The following is a 22568-nucleotide window of genomic DNA, read 5'->3' on the forward strand; positions in this document are numbered from 1 at the left end:
GAAATCAAAATTCTATGAAATCAGGAAAATATTTGCTCATAAGGGATTAAATTTAGACTTCAGTTCTAAACTATCACCAATTACTTAATACTTGTGTTGGATCCTGTGGCCTCCATGCAGCCATCTTCTGAAGTTAGTGGAATGAACTAAAGACTCTGACCTTGTGTCTTTGAAGTGGTTTGCACTGTTGCAGCAAGTAAGAAGTATGATTTAGATTTGATAAATTCTAAATCCTTTCCTTGTTTTGATACTTGCAGTTCCGCTTTGGTGGAGATGGTGAGAAGGGCCCAACAATCTCCGCGCAGGAAGCTCAAGCACAAGCTATTCTTCAGCAAGCTAGGGTGAGCACAAGGAGCCAAAACCTAATTTGTTTTCAGTTCTGCAGGATGTGAAGTCAAAGATGTGGGGTATTTGCTAACACATTCATAAAGTATGTTAGTATAGAATATGTATGCTGGCTGGCAGCTTTGTCTTGACACCTCTTGTTCTGCTTGTTTGTTTCCTCAGATTGCTATGAGAGGTCCACCTGGTCCTATGGGACTCACTGGAAGACCAGGTCCTGTGGTATGTAGACAAAACAGGGGCACACGTTTAAGAACATGTTAATGTAGCCCATGGATCTCATTCTGGCCCTGCCTACATATCAGTATTTATACTTATTTTGTATTATTTGAAATTAATATTGTATAATTAAAGCTATAGTTTGTATTCTTATTCAAGGTCTGCAATGTAACCTAAATACTAAATGAGTTTTTATTGTAGATTTTGTGGTGTTCGGATAGAGCATACTGGTGGACTTACAAAATTAGTGAATAATTTTACATAAATAATTAAATATGCCTCTACAGTCAATCGTCTCTGTAATACTACTAATACAATTTCTTGTAGTAAATAGGAAACTCTAAAGAAAGATTCTAAAGCAAGGATGTGCAGAATCACCTTCGCTCAGTATTTAAGCTGAATCTGAAAAGTTTTTAAGAGGCATTCCTATAAGCAATTAAGAGCCACAGATTTCTAAAACAATTCTATTTTTTTATTTCACTCCTGAATTTGACTCAACTGCTAACACCAAATGATCTGCAAATGGCCGTGTGGATGTTAAAATATCTTCGTATTTATACGGAGTGTGTACACTTGTATTTTTAAGCAGATCCATACAAGAGCAATTCTTTTCTAGAGTAATTCTTTCAAAGTAAATAGTTGCTACCAAGCAGAGAATCTGGCTCACAGACTCCTGATTCATCACAATTAGGTATGCAATACTTACAAAGAGCCAGGTATATTTGGTTTATTTAACAAACTCAGACACTATTTTCAGCAGTGTATTTAATTCAAGTGACCTGCAGGATAACATTGAGTCTATACAGACAAAACTGTGGAACTGCTGTAAGCAGAGAGTGTTTTGTAAAGACTGGTACCATACTGACAGTGGGTTGTATACCTTTAGCAGAGGTACAACCTGGCTTCGTACTCGTGCTTTTGTGTTTTAAAAGCCTTCATGTAATCCTGTATGCAAAGTTCCACAAATTAATAATATTAATAGTTGTTTTGCTTCTAAACCACCAGGAGGCTCTAGAAATCCAACTCTTTGATCTAGAAACATTTTTCACCTACAGTTCCAAAAGCAAGTTTCTTGGTCTGTAAATTGTTTTTCTGAGCAGCTTCTTTTAAGAATGAAAAAGTTGGTGATTTTGCTCTTTATATGAATTTTATTTTTTTTAAGAGTTTAAAAACTCTTTATGTTAATTTTAAATTTTTTTAAATTTTATTTTATTAATTAGTAGCCAATAAGATACATTAGTAACATATTAGTTACTAAAAAACATAGCAGTGTCAAAGCCCCAGTCTAGCATTAGGTTAGTCTGGGGTTCACATTCTTAGTTAACATAGCACAAAAAATAAATGTCTGCCTACAGATATTAAACGTAATCAATTATATTAATTAAAGGAGAGCTTACATCAGAGAAACCCCAAGAGAAAGTCACCACCTACCAAAATCAATCTTCTCTCCATTGCCAGTACCAGTTTGGGATCTGATTTTCAGTTTGCTTAGGACTTGAATCAATACCTGCAAGGTCAGTGGGGATCTTTCCACTCCAAGATGTGAGACTCAGCACTAAACCAAGCCATTAGATTACTTCTTTCTTCCAATGTTGTCACAGAAGGATTATCCATTTTCAAAGGTCTGCAACATTTGTTTCATATTAAATACATACATTGGGTCACAACCTGCTTCAAAGGTCAAAAATGCAACTATTCTTTTGCACACAGTAACAAACTCCTGTATCATCTTTCCCTGGGACTGTATTCTGTGTGTGCATGCCAAGACCTTTTTGGCTTATTTTGTCTGTCTTTGTGAGACCACTAACTTACTTTCACTAGTTCTGCCCCTGATTCCATGCACAGTATGGATGAATATCTGGTTTAGGTCTGTTTATGATTAAAATTTACTCTTAAAATCTATGTCTTCATTTCATAATAATACAGAGATGTAGTTAAATAGATTCGCCACTTCTTGTGGGCCAGATGCACAAAGGACTTAATTAAAACATCACTGAGGTTCATTACAAGATTAGACAGGGTATTTTTCATTGACTGTAGTGATCTTCGGATTGAACTCTGAGACTGTTATTTTCTATAAAACACAGAAATAAAGGTAAATAAGACAGGCCTTCATCCCTGTTTTATTCCCTGCAATTGATGCACTTCTGATTGCACTACTTATGTGCTCATACTTAGCTCTCAAATACTAATATAGAACAAAGAGTTACCTTTGTTCGCATTCAAATCCATGGGAGTTTTCTTTGGTAAGAGAAGTATTTCTGCCCAGTGTTTAGACACTGATCCATCAAGGTGTATCTGTAGATACAAATGGTGATTTCGCACCTTCTGATGAATAGAGGATTATTTGTTATTTCTCCCTGTAATTCATGTATGGAAATAGAAAGTAACTAATTTAAAGAGGCTTTTGTTTACTTGAACAATAGATGTTGGTTTTTTTTCATCAAGGGTGGACCTGGAGCAGCAGGTGCTAAGGGTGAAAGTGGTGAACCAGGTCCCCAGGTACAATAATATTCCCTGTTATGTCTGAGCATGTTTTATCTTTAAGAAAATGTATTCATATCAATTAGAAGAAATCAATCAATTATATGCTTCCTGCATGCAATTGAAGAAAAATATCCTTCATGATACTATCTTATAAATTCAATTGCTTGATCAATATTAAAATCATAGTTAAAATCAATAGTTTGATTGTTCATTCTGAAATATGAAAGTAACAGTATTTGTATAACAAAGAACAATTATCACATGCAGAGTGTCCTCACTTGAAAACCTGTTTTAAAATTGTCACTTCAGGCTCTTTTTTCTGTGCAATAATCTTATGTTAGTCTGCAACTGGATGACCTTGGGCTCTGAACTTATCAGATCTCATTAGGTGAGGGAGGTTGAATTTAGTTGGTATTTAAACAGGCTATTTTCAAGAAAGATGTGACATAGCAGGAATAAGTCTTTAGGAATCAGTGCATGCTTTGCTTCTCAGCTTACTGTTATATAGACTTCTCCGCAGTGATGTCAAAGAGCACTGAAACACATGGAAATCTTTCAGCTTAAACCTAAAAGCAATAAGGAGATTGTGGAAGAAATCATGAAAGAAGTATCCAGAACAACGATTTTGCCATATCTCAAGTAGTATCATGGATTTGATACATGACTAAGTGCCTGTCTTAAAACTGTACATGGATACTTACAGGAGAAAAATAAAACAATAAAAAAAGAAAAGAAAAAAGCATTCTGAACAGCTGGTCAGTCTTTCAGTTTGCTTACTTACATTTTTAATGTTTTTTCTTTTCCTACACAATATTTTTGGATGGCTTGTCCTTACTATTGCTTTTTTTCACCTGAAAATGCATTTGGATGGGGGATGAGAAAATTTCCACAATCACACCCATACAGTCTTCAGTGAACGTTACATATGTTTGGAAACTGGAATTTTTTTTCCGTCTGGGGTAATTTGGTCTCTCTCTAGTTAAACCCGTGTTGTGTAAAGCTGAGACAGCATGTGAGCTCTTTACTAGCACTCTTTACTCATGTTTGTGTATAAGTTAGGGATCTGAAATAAGCACTCTTTTTTTTTCATTAAATAATTATAATGGGACTAAAATAATTTTGGCATGAGAGGAAGAAGGTTTTTCAAACTAGACGACTGAGATCTTTAAAGCCATGAAAAGAATGTAAGAAAATTACATGTTAAAAGGATGGCTTATGCCATGTATAGTGCCATCTCATAAAAACTGGTGCTAAAATTGGTAGTGCTAAGGCCAGTTTGGATGCCCATGTACTTTTAAAACTAATGGGAATCTGGGAACACAAATCCACGTCCTAGGGAAAAAAACTCAGCTTTGCATAGAAAAAAATCTTACCTTGTTCTTGAGTTGAGGTTTTAACTACCTTTTTGCTGACATTAATGTAATTCTAAGAATTACCCTCTTTAAATTCAGGGTCCTCGTGGTGTCCAAGGTGCCCCTGGTCCAAGTGGAAAAGCTGGCAAAAGGGTAGGTAGCATATAGATCGGTTCTGCTCTGGGTAAATAGTTTTTATTTAAATGTATTTAAATATTATCTGATTCCGTGGCATTTTCAAATGTTTGCCCCTTTGGGTTTTTGCAGGGACGTCCTGGAGCTGATGGTGCCAGAGGAATGCCAGGAGAACCTGGTGCAAAGGTAAATTATAATGAGACCTGAGGCTTTATTTCAGTCTTGGAACAGGCTGGACAGTTTTTATGTAGGTACCACAGTTTTGTCCAGGTGAATCCAAAATTCTTCTCTCAAGTGAAAATACTGAGGTTTCAGATAGCTGGGTCAGATGCAAGAGCTGAGAATGAATCATCCATTTAAAATATGGTAATTAATGGTAATTCCTAGTAGTGTGACCTTGAAGAAACTTGATTCTTGGGGCATGATTTCCCTCTCTCTGAGTCAGTTTCTAGTTACAGAGTATCAGTAAAAGTAGTCAGTTCTACAGCTTCAAAGTGCAGCTAGACTCAAGCTTTTCATTTCAATGTGAAAATTCTTTTTGTAAATACCATAACTACAGCATAGTAAAAAGCTGTGTCATCTTCTCTTGCTACAATTTGTAGAATCAAATTTTGTGAGTTTGATCTATATGCTCACCCCCATGTTGTTTCATTCAGTAACAGAATTCTACATATAACCAAGGGTAGAAATTAACTTTTAGGAGGAAGGCACTATTTATTCAGACAATGTAACACTCATTTACTTATTCTGTGATTTCTTTCCTAGGGTGACAGAGGATTTGATGGCCTTCCTGGCCTCCCTGGTGACAAAGGTAACCGGGTAAGAAGAAAAATATGTACATTTATACAACACTAAACTAATACTGTCCCAGAAATAATACGTTATTCATTAGGAAGAGCACTAAGGACTGAGGCGAAAGTTAAAACAGAATGTCAGCTTTTCACACTACAAATAATATCTGTACTATCAGGCAATATATTCCTTGTAAAATTTTTGAGTAATATCAATCGATAGACAAGAAATATACATATTTAAATGTATTTGCAGAATTTCGATCACATCTTCAGTTAGGTTTTGTTCTAATTTGTCTTAGTTCAGGAATTTCCCTGTTAGACTTCAAGTCATTGCTCTAAAGGAATGAGTAATAGGGAAAGGAAATTAGCAGGAAGTTTCTGTATCAGGAGCATGCCAAATTTTAACTTCCTTAGAAGCTTGCTAAAAAATGGCTATGAATATTTCAATTGCAAACTGAATTGTTTAGTGGGGGCTTATTCCAACAACTGCAGCTTAAAGAAAGGTCACAGTCAGCTCGGGTACGTTAGGAAAATTTTTAGTAATATTTAAAATTACTAAAGTACTTGTTCTTTTTGTCATACAAATCTATGGAATGAGACTTCACCTTTCCCTACAAAGTGCAGAAATAATCACAACAAGGGATTTCTGCTTCAGACTATACCCCTAATGTAGGTGCTAGCAACCTGCTGAATGTCCCTCCTTTACTGTTGTCCTGGTGAGTGCAATGCACCATAAAAGAAACAATGAATGGAAATGTCAGCAAAACCATTTCCATATTTGCTAAACCTCAGTGACCAAGGACCTCACCCTCAGTGGGTAAGCACAGCTGAACTTCCTAGAAAAGCTCAACCGTCTTGGCTACTGGACCCTGATGTAGTTCTTTTAAATAGCATCTAAGGATACTCTTTTGAGTTCTGTTTGCAACAGGGAAAGAACTTCTGCTGTCATAAAGAATTTTGTTACTCCTCTTTCATCATCCCTTTTTAGGAAAAGAGTGTAAAGCAGTCAGTGCATCCCATAATGGAAGCCCAGCGTGCTCAGCAGGCCAACAGCAGAGGGGGCTCGGCATTAGGCACTTGCCAACTGCACTTGGAGGGCTGAGCAGAAATTTGGCCTGAGTCAGGCAGTGTGTGTGTGCTTTCCAGCCTGGAATACTAGACTTGTCTGTGGCACCTTCCAAGTCATAAAGAAATAAATATTTTTTTTTTTTAATATTCAATTTGTTCCGTATTCCCCCCCACCCCAAAAAAAAAAAAAGAAAACACACACCTCCTCTCCCTACCCCAAAAATCAGAAAAATAAGTTTGGGTTTAAATTTGCAAAATATTAATGAAAATAATGACTTATTTTCATAATTTCTTTCATCCCACTATTTAAAAATCACTACATTCTTGTGTTTCTATGGAAATCTTCTGTAAAAAGTATGCACTATGGTCCTTGTGAAAGCAGCCCAGCTCAAAGACAGATAACATGGTTACAGCTTTGGAGTCTTATATAGTGACAACATATAATGCAAATGTTCAGTTCTCTTTGGCTTGCAACAATAAACACTGCAAGACCAGTGAAATACTTCTGTTGAAGTTATATTTCAGCTGTAAAAGAATCGGTGTTGAAAACCCATAACTTTAGAGTAGAAGTTTCAGGACTAGTTTTAGAATTAGTCATATTGGACATATGAGTCGCAAACTGAATGTCTCTCTTAGGTTATGTCTCTGTCAAACACAAGTTTCAGACAGGAGTTACTGAATGAGATTCTCAGACTTCCAGTGTAGAGCAGATCACATCACATGATGTCATATTTCTTTCAACCTCATTATCTGTGACTTTGAACTTTTCTTATTTAGATTTACTAGATGCACAACTCTTCTTCAGTATATAAGCAAGACAGTATATACTTTTTAAATAGGTCTAAGGAAAAAGAAATTCAGGCTTTAAGTGAGCACTTGAAGGGAAGAAATAGAGAACTGAAAAACTGAGAATGCTGATAATGATAGGAAGTTTTGTTCGTACTGAATGGCACTACCAGAACACTGAATGCATACTCCTAATCTATAGCTAAGTACCATGTGACTGCAATGAGAGAAAGGTAGCCCTTAAGGGGATGAACTATTTCAGTATTTGAAAGCCTAAGTCAGTCTTCACCTGGATATTGATTGGAAGCCAGAGGACAGACCATGCATCTCATGTCATCTTTCAGAAGTGTCATTTAGCACATAGAAAAACACATTCTCTACCTGCAGATAACATTGAATAGTTGCAGAACCTAGCAAAATACAGAAACTTCTATATTTATTCATCTTGGAGGTATTAAGAAAAGTTCATAAAATTTCACTTTCTCTTCCATGGTGGGGGAGGACAGAAAGGCAGTAGAATAAAATCCTAACATCCCTAGTGTTGGGGCATGTGGTCTGGGTATATAAGGGTTACCTAAAATTCCCTAGGAAAGTTTGGAAGTGTAAAGAGCAGAGCCACTGAACAGTGACTCCATATATCTCTACCAGAATCCACAGCAGTGGTCAGGCTCCTTGGAGGCACTGATAAAATTAAGGCAAACAGCATGAATACTTGGGTGTTGTCCAATGCCAGAAGGAAGTCACAGTCTCAAAGCCTGCTGCCCAGAAGGAGGTCAGTCAGTGGTGTTTGAGCTCTGTAGCACACTAGTTCTCTTCAGGAACTGGGAAAGAAAAATAAATCCTAAAAGTATGGTCCAGAATCTACTGCCGCTTTGCATATATAGACTTGAAAAGCCCCAGCCTCTGAGGGGAAGTGTGGAAGTCTGGCTGCCTTCCAAAGCCTCAGACAAACCAGTCCCTGGGCTGTCAGTAGCTGGTGCCAGGGTGCATGGTTCTGAAAGGTGGTTAGTAAATCTCTGTATATTCCTGGGCCCTGCAAGTGGTTTAACTTCTGCCCCACATACACGTCTTACTTTACTGGCAGGACTGTAGGGGAGAGGGAAGGTGGTGATGAGACAAAGGAAAATGTGGGTAACACTACCTTTTGTAGCAGTATCTTGCATATGTTCTGGGGCCAAAAATCACAGAATCAGAGAATCACAGAACATTCTGAATTGGAAGGGACTCACAAGGATCACCAAGTCCAGCTCTTGTTACAGAGTGAAATTGTGCGAACACATTCATTATTTCAAAAATGCTCATCTGTTCTTATACTAAGGTAATGAAAGATTTTACTGAGTACTATAACTTACAGATTTGTATCACTGTGTGGAGACATGTTTTGACACATCAAACTTCAGCTAACATATTTGTTTTCATTTCCCTTCCCATCCATTATTGTTTCCAGCAGCAGAAAGTTTCCAGCAGTTATTTTAATGACTTTCCTTATCCCACAGGGAGACCGTGGCCCACAGGGACCTCCTGGCTTACCTGGTGAAGATGGATCAAGAGTAAGTTGCTGTTCACACAGGAAAATCTAGAGTGAATCCTCATATAATGGGAATAAGGTCATGATAAATGTTTGGTTTTTATAAAACTTGTTTTCCTTTTGCACAAAAACAGGGAGAAGATGGGGAAGTTGGACCAAGAGGTCTCCCAGGTGAAGCTGTAAGCAATTCTTTCTTATTCTTCTGTTTCTGTTCCAAACAAAAGTGACATTCAGATATTTTTCCATTCTATTGAAGTGTTCTGAATTCCAGGTATAAAAATTATTTCATGTGTTTGTATATAGAGAATACTGTTTCTGGCTGCAAAGCAAACAAATGGACAGTTTTTTTAGGGTTGAAACACCACTTACAGGATTAGAATTAAATCAAGGATATATCCAGCTAAGTATATACAACTTCCAGAATAAAAAAATGCTGTTTCTTATCCTATTGTGTAAAATCAGTCACTGCCGTGCTTGATACATCAGAATACAAACAAGCCCCTGTTGCTTTTACAGGGTTATCTAAACATCTGCTAATTAGAAAATAAGGCCTGGATTCTCCTCTTTTTTCACACTACTGTGCTTCATTGTATATTTTACACTTGTTTCACATACAGAATTTCCACTCCTGTCAGTTGGAATTCTGCAGGTGCTGTCACTGCAGAACAGAATTCTGCATTGCAGGCAAGAAATCAAGCCTCAGAAAGGGGAATTTTACCCTAAATGTCTGATCTACTGCTGCCTGCTCACAAAGTACAAAGAAGTCGCTAGTCAGTGTCAGTGATTTGTGACTATATCATACATGAGGAGACTGGACACTCAGTTCTGCCCACTTCAGCAGTATGACGTGAATGATGACACAATGATGAAAACTAGTACTCATTCACATAGTATAAAACCAAGAGATTATGTTATAGACCAAAATCTCATACACCTTATTTATGAGAATAGCCATTGGTCTTTTGTGAAAGTTTTTTGGGATAAGAGGAAGAAATCTGATTTTTGTTTCCAGAATGTCTTGTATTTATTGTAATAAAATTACTAGCAATTTTTAATTACTTACTGGATCCTTACTCCAGATAAAAGCACTATTTTTTACTTAGAATAGCAGTATAGAGTACGACACACCATCATGTTTTCAAAAGACAGGAATATAAATATGTATGTTACTGTTCAGGTCAGACCTTCAGGCCAAGACACAGCTGAAATTTTAGCAGAAGATGCTGTGCCAATGTTCTGCACCAGGAAATATAAAAAGGAATCTCCCTCCTTTCTCTGAAGTGACCGTACAGAGGCTAAATCAAAGCTGCCCTTCCACTGACATCCTGTTCAGACATATAGTATCCTTGAGGAAAATCTGTTATCAGTGAATTTTTCTCTTTCTTCCTAAACACCCATGCTGCCTTCCCTTCATCCTTCCTACTCCTTATTCCATTCCTTGGCCAGTCCTGCTCCCAGGTATTTCTGTTCAGAAAAAATCATGCAGATGTCAATAAGGGTTTCTTCTCTTACAGGGTCCACGGGGATTACTGGGCCCCAGAGGAACACCTGGGCCCCCTGGACAACCTGTACGTATGAGCTGTCCTGTATTTGCAGTTTTCAAAAGAAAAAAATGGAAGTCCACTGAAAATTGCTCTTGTTATATTGTTTGTTGTAGGGCATTGCAGGTATTGATGGACCTTCAGGCCCAAAGGGAAACATGGTGAGTAAGTAAACTGGGAATTAGAAAGATTCTAAGAATGCTTTTCACATTCTCTCATCCCTGCCACTATGCCATCTCTCCTATTTATTTAAACTATTCTGTCAAACTATTCAGATTCATTATGATTTTATATGGAAAAGACAAGGCTTCTGTTACTTAGTTTTCAGCCAAAAGGCCTAACCATGCTTTCTCTCAGACTCCTTGAGCACCATGGACTCCAGTGCTTAGGTCCTAAGTGTGGGCTGTTATTCTCTATTAAAGAAAAGGTCATGATATTCATTAGCATGAAAAATTTCAAACTGGAGAGAAAGTTGCTGGTAGACTAAGGAGGGAGGAACAAAGATGAGTTTGTACTCCTTTCAGTCCTGACAATGAAGATCTGTAGCGCAGAAATGCAAACCTAATGCCCTGCTATTTTTTTGCATGGTAGGGTCCTCAAGGGGAACCAGGACCTCCTGGTCAGCAAGGAATTCCAGGCCCACAAGTAAGTGTAAAATAACTCTCAAGAAATACGATGTAATGTGCAGCAAATGTTTAATAAATGGAAATTACTAAAAGGTTAGCTTTTCATGTGCAGAACCGATAAAGCTTCAAGGATTTTATAAATAATGCTGCAAATGTGCCGAGGGCAGTGGGAGCAGAGTTTTCAAGTAAGTTTTAAGAGGGATTTTTCATTCAGGAGAAAAATGACTCATTCAGTGTTCCTGGAATGCAGCAGGAATGGCCACACCTGGAGGAGGGTTCTGAATAGGATCTTGTTACAGACCCACTGCCAGAATAGTGGCTTGTGCAAAAGGCTCACACAAAACTCCTGATCTAGCTTGTAAGGGGGGGAAAAAAAGCCACTTATATTTGCCAGTGTGTTTAAACAGATTAATGAGGGACCTGTAGTAGGGTGAATGTATGTATATTGTTCTCCCTGGTTTCTCACACTAGTTTCTTTCTAACAGGGGCTTCCTGGTCCTCAAGGTCCTATTGGGCCTCCTGGTGAAAAAGTAAGATACAGCATTATTTTGTTATTTCACAGTCAGTTCTGTGCAACAACCTTGTTTATGAGCTCGAGGGCTTTGCTATATTTTATGGAACGGTAACCTAAATTTAAATATTAGATCTTCCTGAAATCATCAAGTAAATGAATAACCAATGAATAACCAATGGCTTTCCTCTCATATACACTTTTTCACAAGCATAACTTCCTCCCTTTATTTCGCATTAATTTTCTGTTATTAGCTTCAGAATCCCATCTACAACATTAAACAATGTGTACTTGTATGTTAATTTCACAGCAAGCTGCAAAAATTATTTTTTATTAATCCATTTTTTGTAACAAAGTTTTACGTATTGAAGTCTGATTCTGCTCTTTTCTCAAGGATTATATGATGATGCAACTCTGCAGTGTAACTGGCATACTGTACTGTAGTGTCCTTTGGTGGCTTTTTCCTCATCTGTTTGCGTGTGTTCTTGTGGCTTGAAACACTTCTTCTATTCATTTAAAAAATGTCACTATTGAATTTTATTCTAGTTTTACTTTTCTCCTCTTTTTGCTGAATTCCTGCTCAATTCATTCTTTGATTTTTCTCCTCTTCACTGTTTACTATATTATTTTGGAGAAATTAATACCTTTTTACCTGACAGTGCTTAAGTATTTTTCTAGCAAAATGGGCAAGTTCCACAATATCTGCATTTCCTAGGCTTTCACAAAGGCATACCATGCTTTTCAGCTATGAGCACTGAAGTTCTGTACCCTGCACTCTTTGCCTCTTGAACTTGTTGATAACTTTCATTGGTAAATCCTTTTATTCCCGAAATTCTAAAAAATACTTAATTTTGTACACTGGAGAACTCTTTCCCACTTTATGTGTGTGTGTGTTCATAGTGTAATTCCTGAAGCCTGTTCTCAGGCAAGCATCTCATTGAAAATTATGGGTCATTTTTGTAGGCTAAAAATTGTAAGAATTGACCTTGCACTTATATATGGTATGAAAGTGTCATTCTGGCTTTAGTTTTATTTTTGGTTTATCCCTGATATCCATATCAAGGGATTTAGGTATGAATGCACCTTATAACCTTAGCTCTTAGGGTCACATGTGTTGGATATGTTTGCTATTGTTTTTAAGATGTGTGTCTGTTACTGCGTTTAGGGACCGCAAGGCAAGCCTGGCCTGCCTGGCCTTCCTGGTTCTGATGGGCCTCCTGTAAGTAAATAAATACTTAATCCTTTGAATGTTTAACTACTTTTACCAAGGGATAAATACTTCTGGATACCTGTGTTACAAAAACAAAATGGAGGGGAAAAGCAGTGGTAGTCCTAGTTGGCAACAGCATTATAAAATCCATCTAAAACCCCTATATCATTTGATCTGTTAAAACTAGGAGAATTACATTTTTGAAGCAGCTGCTAAAAACATCTGTGGGCTTTTAAAATGTGGTCCCAGATGATGAAAGGCATCCGCATCATCTTCAGGGATACGTAAATAATCTACTAACACACAAAGGGCCAGATACTGTTCCACTGTATGCTGCCATGTCAGTCGGGCAGGGCAAATCACCTGTAAAAATGTTCACCACTTGTTCTCTGAGGAAACATGCAATAGATTACATCTTTCTCAGCTTCCTGGCCTAAGGTGCATATCATGTGTTTGGGATGCTTCTTGCATTGTCTAGACTGGGACACATCTAAGCCACACTTTGTGATTGCCAAGGAATTCAGCTTCACTCTGAGGATGCATTCACTCTTGTGAACAAGAGTGTAACCACCTGAGCAGCATAGCTTAGGCATTCAGCTCAATGGAATCACTGGCCATCATGGCATGCTCATCCACTTGTTTTCTTGCAGCAAAAATATAATTTTTTATAGCACTAAGAGCCATTAGACAATGTTATTTCTGAGACCTTGGCAATCCTCCCCATGCAATTGCCCTTTACAATTTTTCTTTTAGGTGAAATCTGCATTTCTTAAACATGACTTTCAGCAAGGTTTAACAAGGCCACTGCAAATATATTGCAAATACAGAACTGCTCCCAGGGCTCTCAAAACCTACCCTTTTACCTGCCAAAATACCATTTTAATGGAGAATGTTAAGTGTGCAATGATACTCCAGCTGAGTGTCTGTATCTTGAATCATTGTCTAAACAATGTTTCCCCTTATCCTTTCCTGTATACTGCAAATAATGTTAATTTCCAAACACAAGCATTATTTATCATCTGCATCTTATTAAACCTTAAAAGGAGGGGGGAAATGCTGTAAGAGATAATCAGGTCTGTACCTGATACACACCCCTGCTGTGGTGGGTTGATCCCAGGAAGCAGCCAAGCATCCACCTACTCACTGGCTGACTCATCCCACAGTAGGGTAGGGGAGAGAATCACGAGGTCAAAAGCAAGAAAACTCCTGGTTGGGGTAACAACAGCTTAATAAGTGGAACAAAACTATGCACACAAGCAAAGTAAAATAAGGGATTCATTCACTACTTCCATCTGCAGGCAGATGGCCAGACACTTGCTGGGAAGTAGGTTATGAATGTCCTCCTTCCTCCTCCTTTCCCTGAGCTTTTATTACTGAGTATGACATCATATGGTATGGAATATTCTCCTGGTCAATTTGGAACAGTGTCCCAGCTCTGTCCTCTCACAGCTCCTTGTCCTCCCTCAGCCTAGTCACAATTATCTGTTAATCTTTAGTTTCATTAAATTGCCTTTAAATTTTGCAACATTTTAGGGTGAAACAATGGATTGGCTAATGTTTTGAGTGCTGTAGTATTAACGTCAGTGATACAGAGCAAATTTGTTTTGCTTAAAAAGCAAGTCACCGTTTAGAACAAAGACAAAGAACGTTGAAACTAAATCAGCCTTCTATTGAATCTTTGGATAAATTCTGTAATTTTAAAAATATTTTTAGGAATGTCTTCATGCTAAAATATAAATCACCCTTGTTTCAAAATCAAAGTTGAGAGTCTCTTGCATTAAAAGCCTCCTGCTGCTGAAACATTAACTAAACAGAAGGAGTGGTCAGCATATTCCTGAAAATATTAACATGAATGTAACTATTGTCCAGCTTTTCCTTTGTTATGTAAATTAAATTGGTATTGAAAGCAAAGCCTTTCTTCAAAATTGTGTCCGTTCTAATACAGAAGAAATGTGATTAATGACCTGAAATTCAAATGTTTAAATAATTGTGTTTTTATAATAAAATGTCACTCCTTAAAAATGATTGCTTTTCAAATCAGATACATTTCTCTTAAATCAGGGTCATCCTGGCAAAGAGGGTCAGTCTGGAGATAAAGGTGCATTGGTGAGTTTTCAAACTTTTCCATTTATTTACATAGATTACAAGAAAACTTTTGGTAGTTTTTCGTCTTTATGACATATTTGCTGCTACAGGAACTGTTTAAGAAGATAATAGAAAACCTGACTTCATCTTGAAGTTGGCAGAGTGGCAATGAAAAGTTGCATACATTTAATAATAATACAAATAACTTGCAGATATTTTGAGGTTTCAATTCTATTGTATGGAGTACCCACAAAAATTCTTTGGAACCTGCTTTTTTGAAGGTGCAAAAATATATGCAGAGACCGTGCATTTTTTGGGTCATCTTCAACTCAATGTCAGTGTAAAGTATTTTTTTTTTACCTTACAAAGCCCTGGAGGGCCTTGGGGCTCCTTAAAGTGTTCTGCTTACTCAGTATTGACCCTTATTTATCCAGACTAGCACTCTTTATAGCACACGAATTCAGTTTCAGTTTTCAGGGGCAATACTAAAAGGTATTCTGGATGGCAGGATGAGTGAGTTACTAGGACATTTCAGAAAGTACAGCACCACCGACATCAGCATACTATATTTGTCAAAAAGTGTTATTATCTGTAAAAACTTGTAAATTTTATCCTGATTTCTTAAGAAAATAAAGCTTACACACAGCATTTATGTTTTAAAAGTCCAGGCATATGGCCATATATCAGTTTGTTCTTACGTCTTTTGAATTTACTGATCAATTTCAGCCAATTGATAGAAAGTTCAGTTTCTCAGAGATGTTAACATTCCAGAGGTTTTGTGAAAAGACACATTGGAGACAGGAAAAAGACCCTATCAATGTCCCCACTAGTAAAAGATTTTGTTATCTGTCCATCTCAGACATCAGAGAATCACCAGAGCAGCTCAGCCTCAGACAGAGGTATCATGTTTCCAGGCTTCCTTGCTTCCACCCTTCACAGAACTCAGTTTCTTTAGGCCCTAACATCAGATTCCATAGTATCCAAGTTGAGCATCTTTAAAATACTCAGCAAAATGTAACCAAAAGAATCCAGGCACCAGTCAGTATTGATAGCACCATGAGCCTTTTAGCCTCCAGGCTTGGGATGTCTTTTTTATTCTTTTTTTTTTAAGACCAGGATGTCTTTTTTGTTCTTTTTTTTTAAGACCATGATTTTTATTATTTGCATTATTTTGGTCTCTATTTTTGACATGTGTCATCATCATAATCAGCATATAAATTTTCTCCAGTAGCGTACCACTGGTTTCTAATTGGCATATTTTTGTTTGTTTCTGATTGTTTGTTTCTTTTTACAATTACCATTGTTTCAGATAATTTATATTATGGATAGATTCTTCCCAAATATACAAGTTAGATCCAAGTTCAAAATTCTATTAATAGTTTATAGTGACATTGAATGGTGCTTCGTAATGCCTTAACTTTTCTTAGTGGCAGGCAGCCCAGTGTTATTTTGCTGTCTCATACATTATAGTGAAAGAATAAGGATTAGATTCTGAAGAGAACTGCTTGATAACCAAAAATTGTACAAACAAAGGTTCTTTGCTTCAATACATTTTAGGGGCCTCCAGGTCCTCAGGGTCCAATTGGATATCCAGGACCTCGTGGTGTAAAGGTAAGATTTAGTTATTGGATTCCTTCTCTCATCCCTTTTGAATGTATGCATGTGGGTAATTCTTTATATTCTTCCTTTAGGGTGCTGATGGTGTACGTGGACTCAAGGGATCCAAAGGTGAAAAGGTAAATATGACTGCAGTTAATTCTTTTCCCTTTTTACACTGCAACATCTTCTGTCTCCTTCGCTGCAGTGTGCTTTATCTCACAGCAGTGAGTTTATTTTTGCCTTTCCCTAAGGACATACCAAGTCCAGTTCCTAAATCAGTGACCTCTATTACTGAGTCCCTTTCGGCTCTGTGGCTCACACGCATGAACGCACAGACGCAGGGATGGCTTCAGTAACATTAAGCCGACGGCAAGGAGTTGAGAAGGGTCCTTGTGTAGAGTTCCACAGAAAGCTGTTTATTGCTACAACTTCTGAAGGGTTCTAGAGGCAAATGACAGCTCAGGCTTAAGTACAAGGGTGTGGCTAACACCAGGAGCCAACCGGGGAAGTAGAACCGGTTGCCATCACCAAAACCAAACACGGCATCCTGGGAGAGGCTCCTCTCCCTCACCATAACCACTTTGGCACCAGAGACTGTCTTACCAAGAGCTCTCTCTGTCCCTTGTACCACAGGGCAATCGGCCACCACAGACCTCCATGGTTACTTACACTGGTACAAAGTGAATATAAAACCTACAGTTATTAGAATGGTTTTCAATCTCTTTGGCACCAGTTTAAGTAACTTCTCTCTAAAGTGGCCTTAAGTAGAGAATTAGCCATCCCCTCCCTTGTGAAAGGTTATTGAGAAGCTTGTGCATCAGAGAGATTTGTGGTGCCAATACTTTTTGGTTTTTATCTGTTTTGACAGAGCCATAAGATAGATTTGTATTTTTTATATACATTGTACAATGGTTTTCTAGGCTCAAGCCCAGGTCTTTGGCTTTTCCGAAGTGATGGACAGCCCCAGTCATATCCATATATATGAATGTGAAGAAAGCTCTTATTTCCCCTGATACTATTAATTCTGTGTGTAGAGTTCTTACTAGAGCAAACACCAACCACTGCGATCTGTGCTGACTCCTGATGGTCTGCGGTGGCTGAAACTGCAGCCAGGGTTGGTTTAAATTCACACTTCCTTCACACAAATACTCAAAAGAGACACACAGACACCATCAGTCAAACCTCCTGACCCCACAGGCAAATTCACCCTTGTGGCTCTGCTGGCTAAGGTAGACATATATAGATATATAAATAGGTATATGGATATTTATAGATATTTCTAAAGCAGAAGACTCAGTCTTGCCAGAAAGCCTTGATTCAGAACTTGGCTCAGATGCCAAGAGCTGCTGTACATTTTCAAGCGTTCCCAAACCGCAGTTTGTCTAGTCTGCATGCCCATTTTAAGCTGAAAATGGGTGTGTTTAACAGCCATGGAGACTGGACAGTTCAAAAACCCCACTTTTTCTTGTGCCTTATTGGATGATAAATATCTTGCTTGGATAAAATACAGGACTTGTATAGAAATACATTTAATAAATGTGTGTATATACATCTGTGTATATCAATGAATACTGGTTAGCACAATGTCCACAACACTTCTGTGCTCCTAAAATGGATCTCAAAATTTCAGTAAGACAGTGAATTCTACTGAATACCTTCAAAGGTTACACAAAGAGGTTTCATAGTTTGTTCTCTTAGTGCTTTAACGGAGTGTTCACAGGCCTTTTTTTACTGAAACTATTCAGCTGCCATTACGTGGGGGGAAGCACTGCAAGAGAACAAAATAAATAAACTTATCATTTAGGAAAGGCTCCATAGATCTGGAATGGTCCATTTGGTGTAGCACACTGGTATATTTTCTATAAAGCAGTAGTAGCCAGGTTAGATTTTCTGGTGTCTGAAGTTCCCACTCTATCTATGCAGGTTATTTTAATCTGTCGTGAATCTATTTTCTTATCCTTTTTGCAGGAAGAAAAAAGTTCCTCTATATTAATGTCTTTACATGCATTTCTGCCTTTTTTAGGGTGAAGATGGTTTTCCAGGATTTAAAGGTGACATGGGGCTTAAAGGTGACCGGGTAAGCATTTATTCATGGCCCATATGTTCTTAAAAGTTTGAATGTTATCATTTTGAAATGATCACTGAAGTGAACAAATATATTTAAGCCAAAAATAAAATAAAGGCTAGTATTTTAAATTATTTCTATTCCCAGTGCATACACAAATCTGAGCCAGAGATACGGTTCTTGTGAATCAACAATGGCACAGTTATAAAGAGGAAGAATATGTCAGTCTTGAATATCCTTTTCACTGAGCTTCTTCCTAGGGAATCTCCTTTTCCAGATTCCAAGATCTCCAGTATTTGCCTGAGGAAAAGTTATGTATCTAGAATAAAGATGTTTCCATACCAACCCAGCATCTTGCAAATCTCTGCCAAAACGTTGTTTATTTAGCCCAATGGGCAATTACTTCCTTTCATAAGGAAGTGTTGTGGAGGTTGTGAAAAAGTTTCTCACAGGAGGCTCCTGGCCTGTATCTGTTGTCTGTACACATAAATAACTGTGAAGATGGTATCCACATAAGTACTTAGATAAAGACAATTTTCTTTCTGTGGACTTCCAGGGTGCCTTCTCAAAAATTTAGGACAGGGAAAACAAGAATATGGTTTCCAAATGCAGCTGTCTTCCAGCAAGAAAACTAGCCTCTAACTCTCTGAAAGTAACATTCAGTGCCTAATTTAGATATATTTGCATTTATATAGCGAACATTAGTAGTGATATTTTCTTACTAGGAAATTGGACAGGGCTTACTGGTCTATTTGGAGATGTCCCTGTGCACTGCAGGAAGCCTGGATGACCTTTAAATGTTCCTTCTAACCCGAACTATTCTATGATTCTGTTCTCTATTTAGATTTGCTGAAAACATATTTTCAAGTAATTGTAGTTAATCTTTCCAATTTCCAATATCTGCATGAAGGCAATTGTTCCATATTTATAAGGTGATGTATTTTAGGGAGAAATTGGTCAGCCAGGTCCACGAGGAGAAGATGGCCCAGAAGGTCCAAAAGGTCGAGCGGGTCCATCTGGGGACCCAGGTGCTGCTGGTCCAGCTGGGGAAAAGGTCAGTAGCCAGAAATCAATATAAACATGTCATTGCCTCACAGCATAGATGGAACCCATAATCTCCATCACTAAAAACATGTCTGCAAAATCTTTAGCTACTTAACAGTAGTTTTTGTGACACTACTACAGCGGACCACTGGAGTTCCCATTTGATCAAGGATTGGGAATCCTTATCTTGTAAGTATAAAAAGAGGCATTGTAGTACTTCACCAGTGCATAAGGTAACTGCATTCTTATCCCAAATTACATACAGTGCATGCCAGCTGTGGAAAACACAATGCAAAGAAAATAGTTGGGCACAAAGGAGGGTAAAGGTGCTGCTGAAGAGTGAATTAATATTGAGTCATATTACAACAAATTGTGGCATGGAAATTGTTTTAAATGGAAAACATTTCCTGAATAAAAATCCACAAGAGGGTTGGCAAAAGGGAAAGGGGTTGTTAAAAGGGAGGACTGAAAAAAGGATGGTGAAAAAAGAGAGATCAAGCACAAAGTACAAAGCTCTGTAGAATCCTGGTTTCAACAAAAAAGTTTGGTATAAGGAATGGAAAGGAGGCTGAAAAATGTGTGTGTGGGTACTGTATTTCACTGTGTGGCATAATCAGAAAGGAAAGATGATTTCAGCAGTGGTAATTTCAGTAACTGGAGAAGTATGATAATACAAAATAAAATAAAAATGATGGTTTAAAAACATATATGCTATATATCACTGAAGTGAGAAGATGCTGATGAAAATATTTCCCTTTAATTTTTTTGGTGAACTATATCTTCAGTTCTAGTTCTGTCTTGAAAAAAATAGGACAGAGGGTACATAAACCAAATCAAAACAAACCAAACATTTTTTTTTATAGTTGGTATTTTTTAAATGCAAATCTATTTTTAGTTCTTATTCAAATTACTCACTATGAATATAGGTTTTCAAGCATTTCTTCTTCACTGTGACATATTTGGAACTCTCACAGTATCTCAAGTCCAGAATCTGAAGCCTTAACTGTCAGAAGATATTTGAAAAAAATTGTTGGTGTTGATAACACTATTGGAATTTTTTGGCTTTGGAATTTTAGACCCTCAGTTTTCCCTTTTCTACAAATATTTACAGCAATTCTTGCCCACTGGAAGGGTCACACATCTTCTGTGGATATTCTATGGATACAGAATGGCATAGGTCACAGAGGAATTCTTTGGTGTTGGTCCTGTGATATTTATTTTAGTGTAAAAACTGGAATAGTCACTGTGAACTTTTAGATCTTCTCACAATATTTGGGAAGTCTGTAAGAGCAGATATAAATGTCTTGTTCCCTTGTCATTCCTATGTTGTATTTAATGCAAAGGTATTACTCTTGTAAAGAAAGTAATAAAATTACTGCAGTAGTCTCTTATTCTCTATGTTCATCTGATTCCATGATAAGAAAACTCTATTTCCCAAGTAGGTCTAAATGGATTTGCTTAATTAATGAAACCTCAAGTAGGGTGCCAAAAAAATGAGGAACATATCTGAAAAGAGCTTATAATAAAAAGTCTGTATTCACACACAACCCAGGCAACTGGGCTTGCTTAGTTGTAAAATCAGGGACAAAACTTTCACTGAATTTGGCAAGAGTTTGATGTGCTGTCATGCTGCAAAATATTTAAATCATTGCAATGCATGTAGCTTATTTCAGGGTGGCAAATAACAGGCAGCATTATACTTAGTTTCATAAATGTAAATGTACTGTTCTTCAGTAATGTCTCACCAGACACCTGCACTTACATGAACAGGAAAATACACAACATATTTGTTTATGTGCTGTATTTTTTACCAACAGACATTTTGGGGAAAATTTCCTTCCCCTCTCCTTCCTATTTTATGTTATCTATGGTTACTGCAGAGTATCATATGATACTTTATAGTCATCTTTTCCATTGAGATCTTCTCCAAAACTTGATATTCTAGAACATAGAGAAATTCTTCCCCAGACTTCTGATCTTTCAAAGTCTGAAACTGCTTTCCCTTGCCTTTGAAAGTGGCAAGCCATCACTCATCCTCTAGAGGTCTAAAGAGACCAACTCAATGGTGTAGGGTACTGTATTTCATTTCTGGGAATGGTTGATGTCAGTGCTGATCAGTCTTTTCTGAACACAGCAAGTTGTTAATTTTTGTTGACAAATCCATTGTCAGCAAGCAATCAGTGGGGTGTAATTTAACGTAGTCTTGGTTTAGAACTATGCAAGAAAAAAATTGATTCTTCAAATTCCTATTCATGAAAAGTCAGCCACAACACAGTATAAATTAAAAAATAATTTCTTCTCACTTAAACCTATTAACACCCTGATTTCTTAGAGAATATTAGTTGCTTAATGATCTCAACCACATAGCACTGCACAGCACATCATGGGAGAAAAAAACCTTTGAGGTATTGGTTTCTCTGGATTCATTCACTGGAGTGGGATTTTTATTTAAGTTTGGGGCACTAAGCCCACTGGTGATTAATTATAAAAATGAGAAATTGATTTAATTTAATATTATATTCCATGGAGTATCATCACTCTACGTTGTGGAAAAATTGTTTTGTATAGAAGCTTGCTGAACCACTAAGGAGGATACAGTAAAATTTACCACTGCCTTCTCATTGCAGGGAAAGCTTGGTGTACCTGGATTGCCAGGATATCCAGGAAGACAAGGTCCAAAGGTGAGCTGTAAATGAGCTGTATATTGAGTATTTTGATACTGGTCAAAGTGGCAGTTATTTCATTTCTGTGTTGGGGGAAGTACGGTGTGAACATCAAAGAAAGGGCCATTTTTCTCCTTTTCTTTCTTGACAATCATATCCTGAAGTAAAACCCTTAATAATGTGGGATTCCCTATGTCAGGCTCTTTATGGAGCACTATCTTTCCTCTTAATATTCTACCCTTTAGCATGTTCTTGTGAGTTGTATTGTGTCAGCATCAGACTGGCATGCACTAAACAATCGGAAAAGGAAGGAATTGCTGATATGCTTGAAAGAGAATAGGCACCAAATTGGCCACTAAACTGGCCACTACATGGATGCTGATAGTGATGGGAATTTTCAGTGTGGTACAAGGCTTCTCTTTGTGTCATTACTGCTTCTTCCATGGAATAAACCATATTTCTTTAAAACATACTTTATCATTTTCCTCATGTTTTTCTTTAGTTTCTTTTAAG

At 37.4% G+C, this 22568-nt stretch overlaps 1 protein-coding gene across 2 annotated transcripts in view; it reads left to right on the forward strand.

Annotated features, from left to right (window-relative positions):
* The window catches only part of COL11A1 (collagen type XI alpha 1 chain), a 133000-nt gene that overhangs the window by 56076 nt on the left and 54356 nt on the right, over positions 1-22568 (forward strand). For both annotated transcript variants that reach the window (XM_042029996.1, XM_042029997.1), the window contains 19 exons: positions 258-341; positions 508-564; positions 3010-3063; positions 4500-4553; positions 4668-4721; positions 5301-5354; positions 8680-8733; positions 8846-8890; positions 10226-10279; positions 10369-10413; positions 10844-10897; positions 11364-11408; positions 12555-12608; positions 14661-14705; positions 16242-16295; positions 16376-16420; positions 18307-18360; positions 19295-19402; positions 22020-22073. In XM_042029996.1, coding sequence (XP_041885930.1) covers positions 258-341; positions 508-564; positions 3010-3063; positions 4500-4553; positions 4668-4721; positions 5301-5354; positions 8680-8733; positions 8846-8890; positions 10226-10279; positions 10369-10413; positions 10844-10897; positions 11364-11408; positions 12555-12608; positions 14661-14705; positions 16242-16295; positions 16376-16420; positions 18307-18360; positions 19295-19402; positions 22020-22073 — 1068 coding nt within the window. The remainder of the gene's footprint in view (positions 1-257; positions 342-507; positions 565-3009; positions 3064-4499; positions 4554-4667; positions 4722-5300; positions 5355-8679; positions 8734-8845; positions 8891-10225; positions 10280-10368; positions 10414-10843; positions 10898-11363; positions 11409-12554; positions 12609-14660; positions 14706-16241; positions 16296-16375; positions 16421-18306; positions 18361-19294; positions 19403-22019; positions 22074-22568) is intronic.

This window comes from Corvus kubaryi, unplaced genomic scaffold, assembly GCF_017639235.1.
Source record: "Corvus kubaryi isolate FWS band 111438036 unplaced genomic scaffold, C.kubaryi_AGA036_p1.0 37334, whole genome shotgun sequence".
Taxonomy (NCBI): Eukaryota; Metazoa; Chordata; class Aves; order Passeriformes; family Corvidae; genus Corvus; species Corvus kubaryi.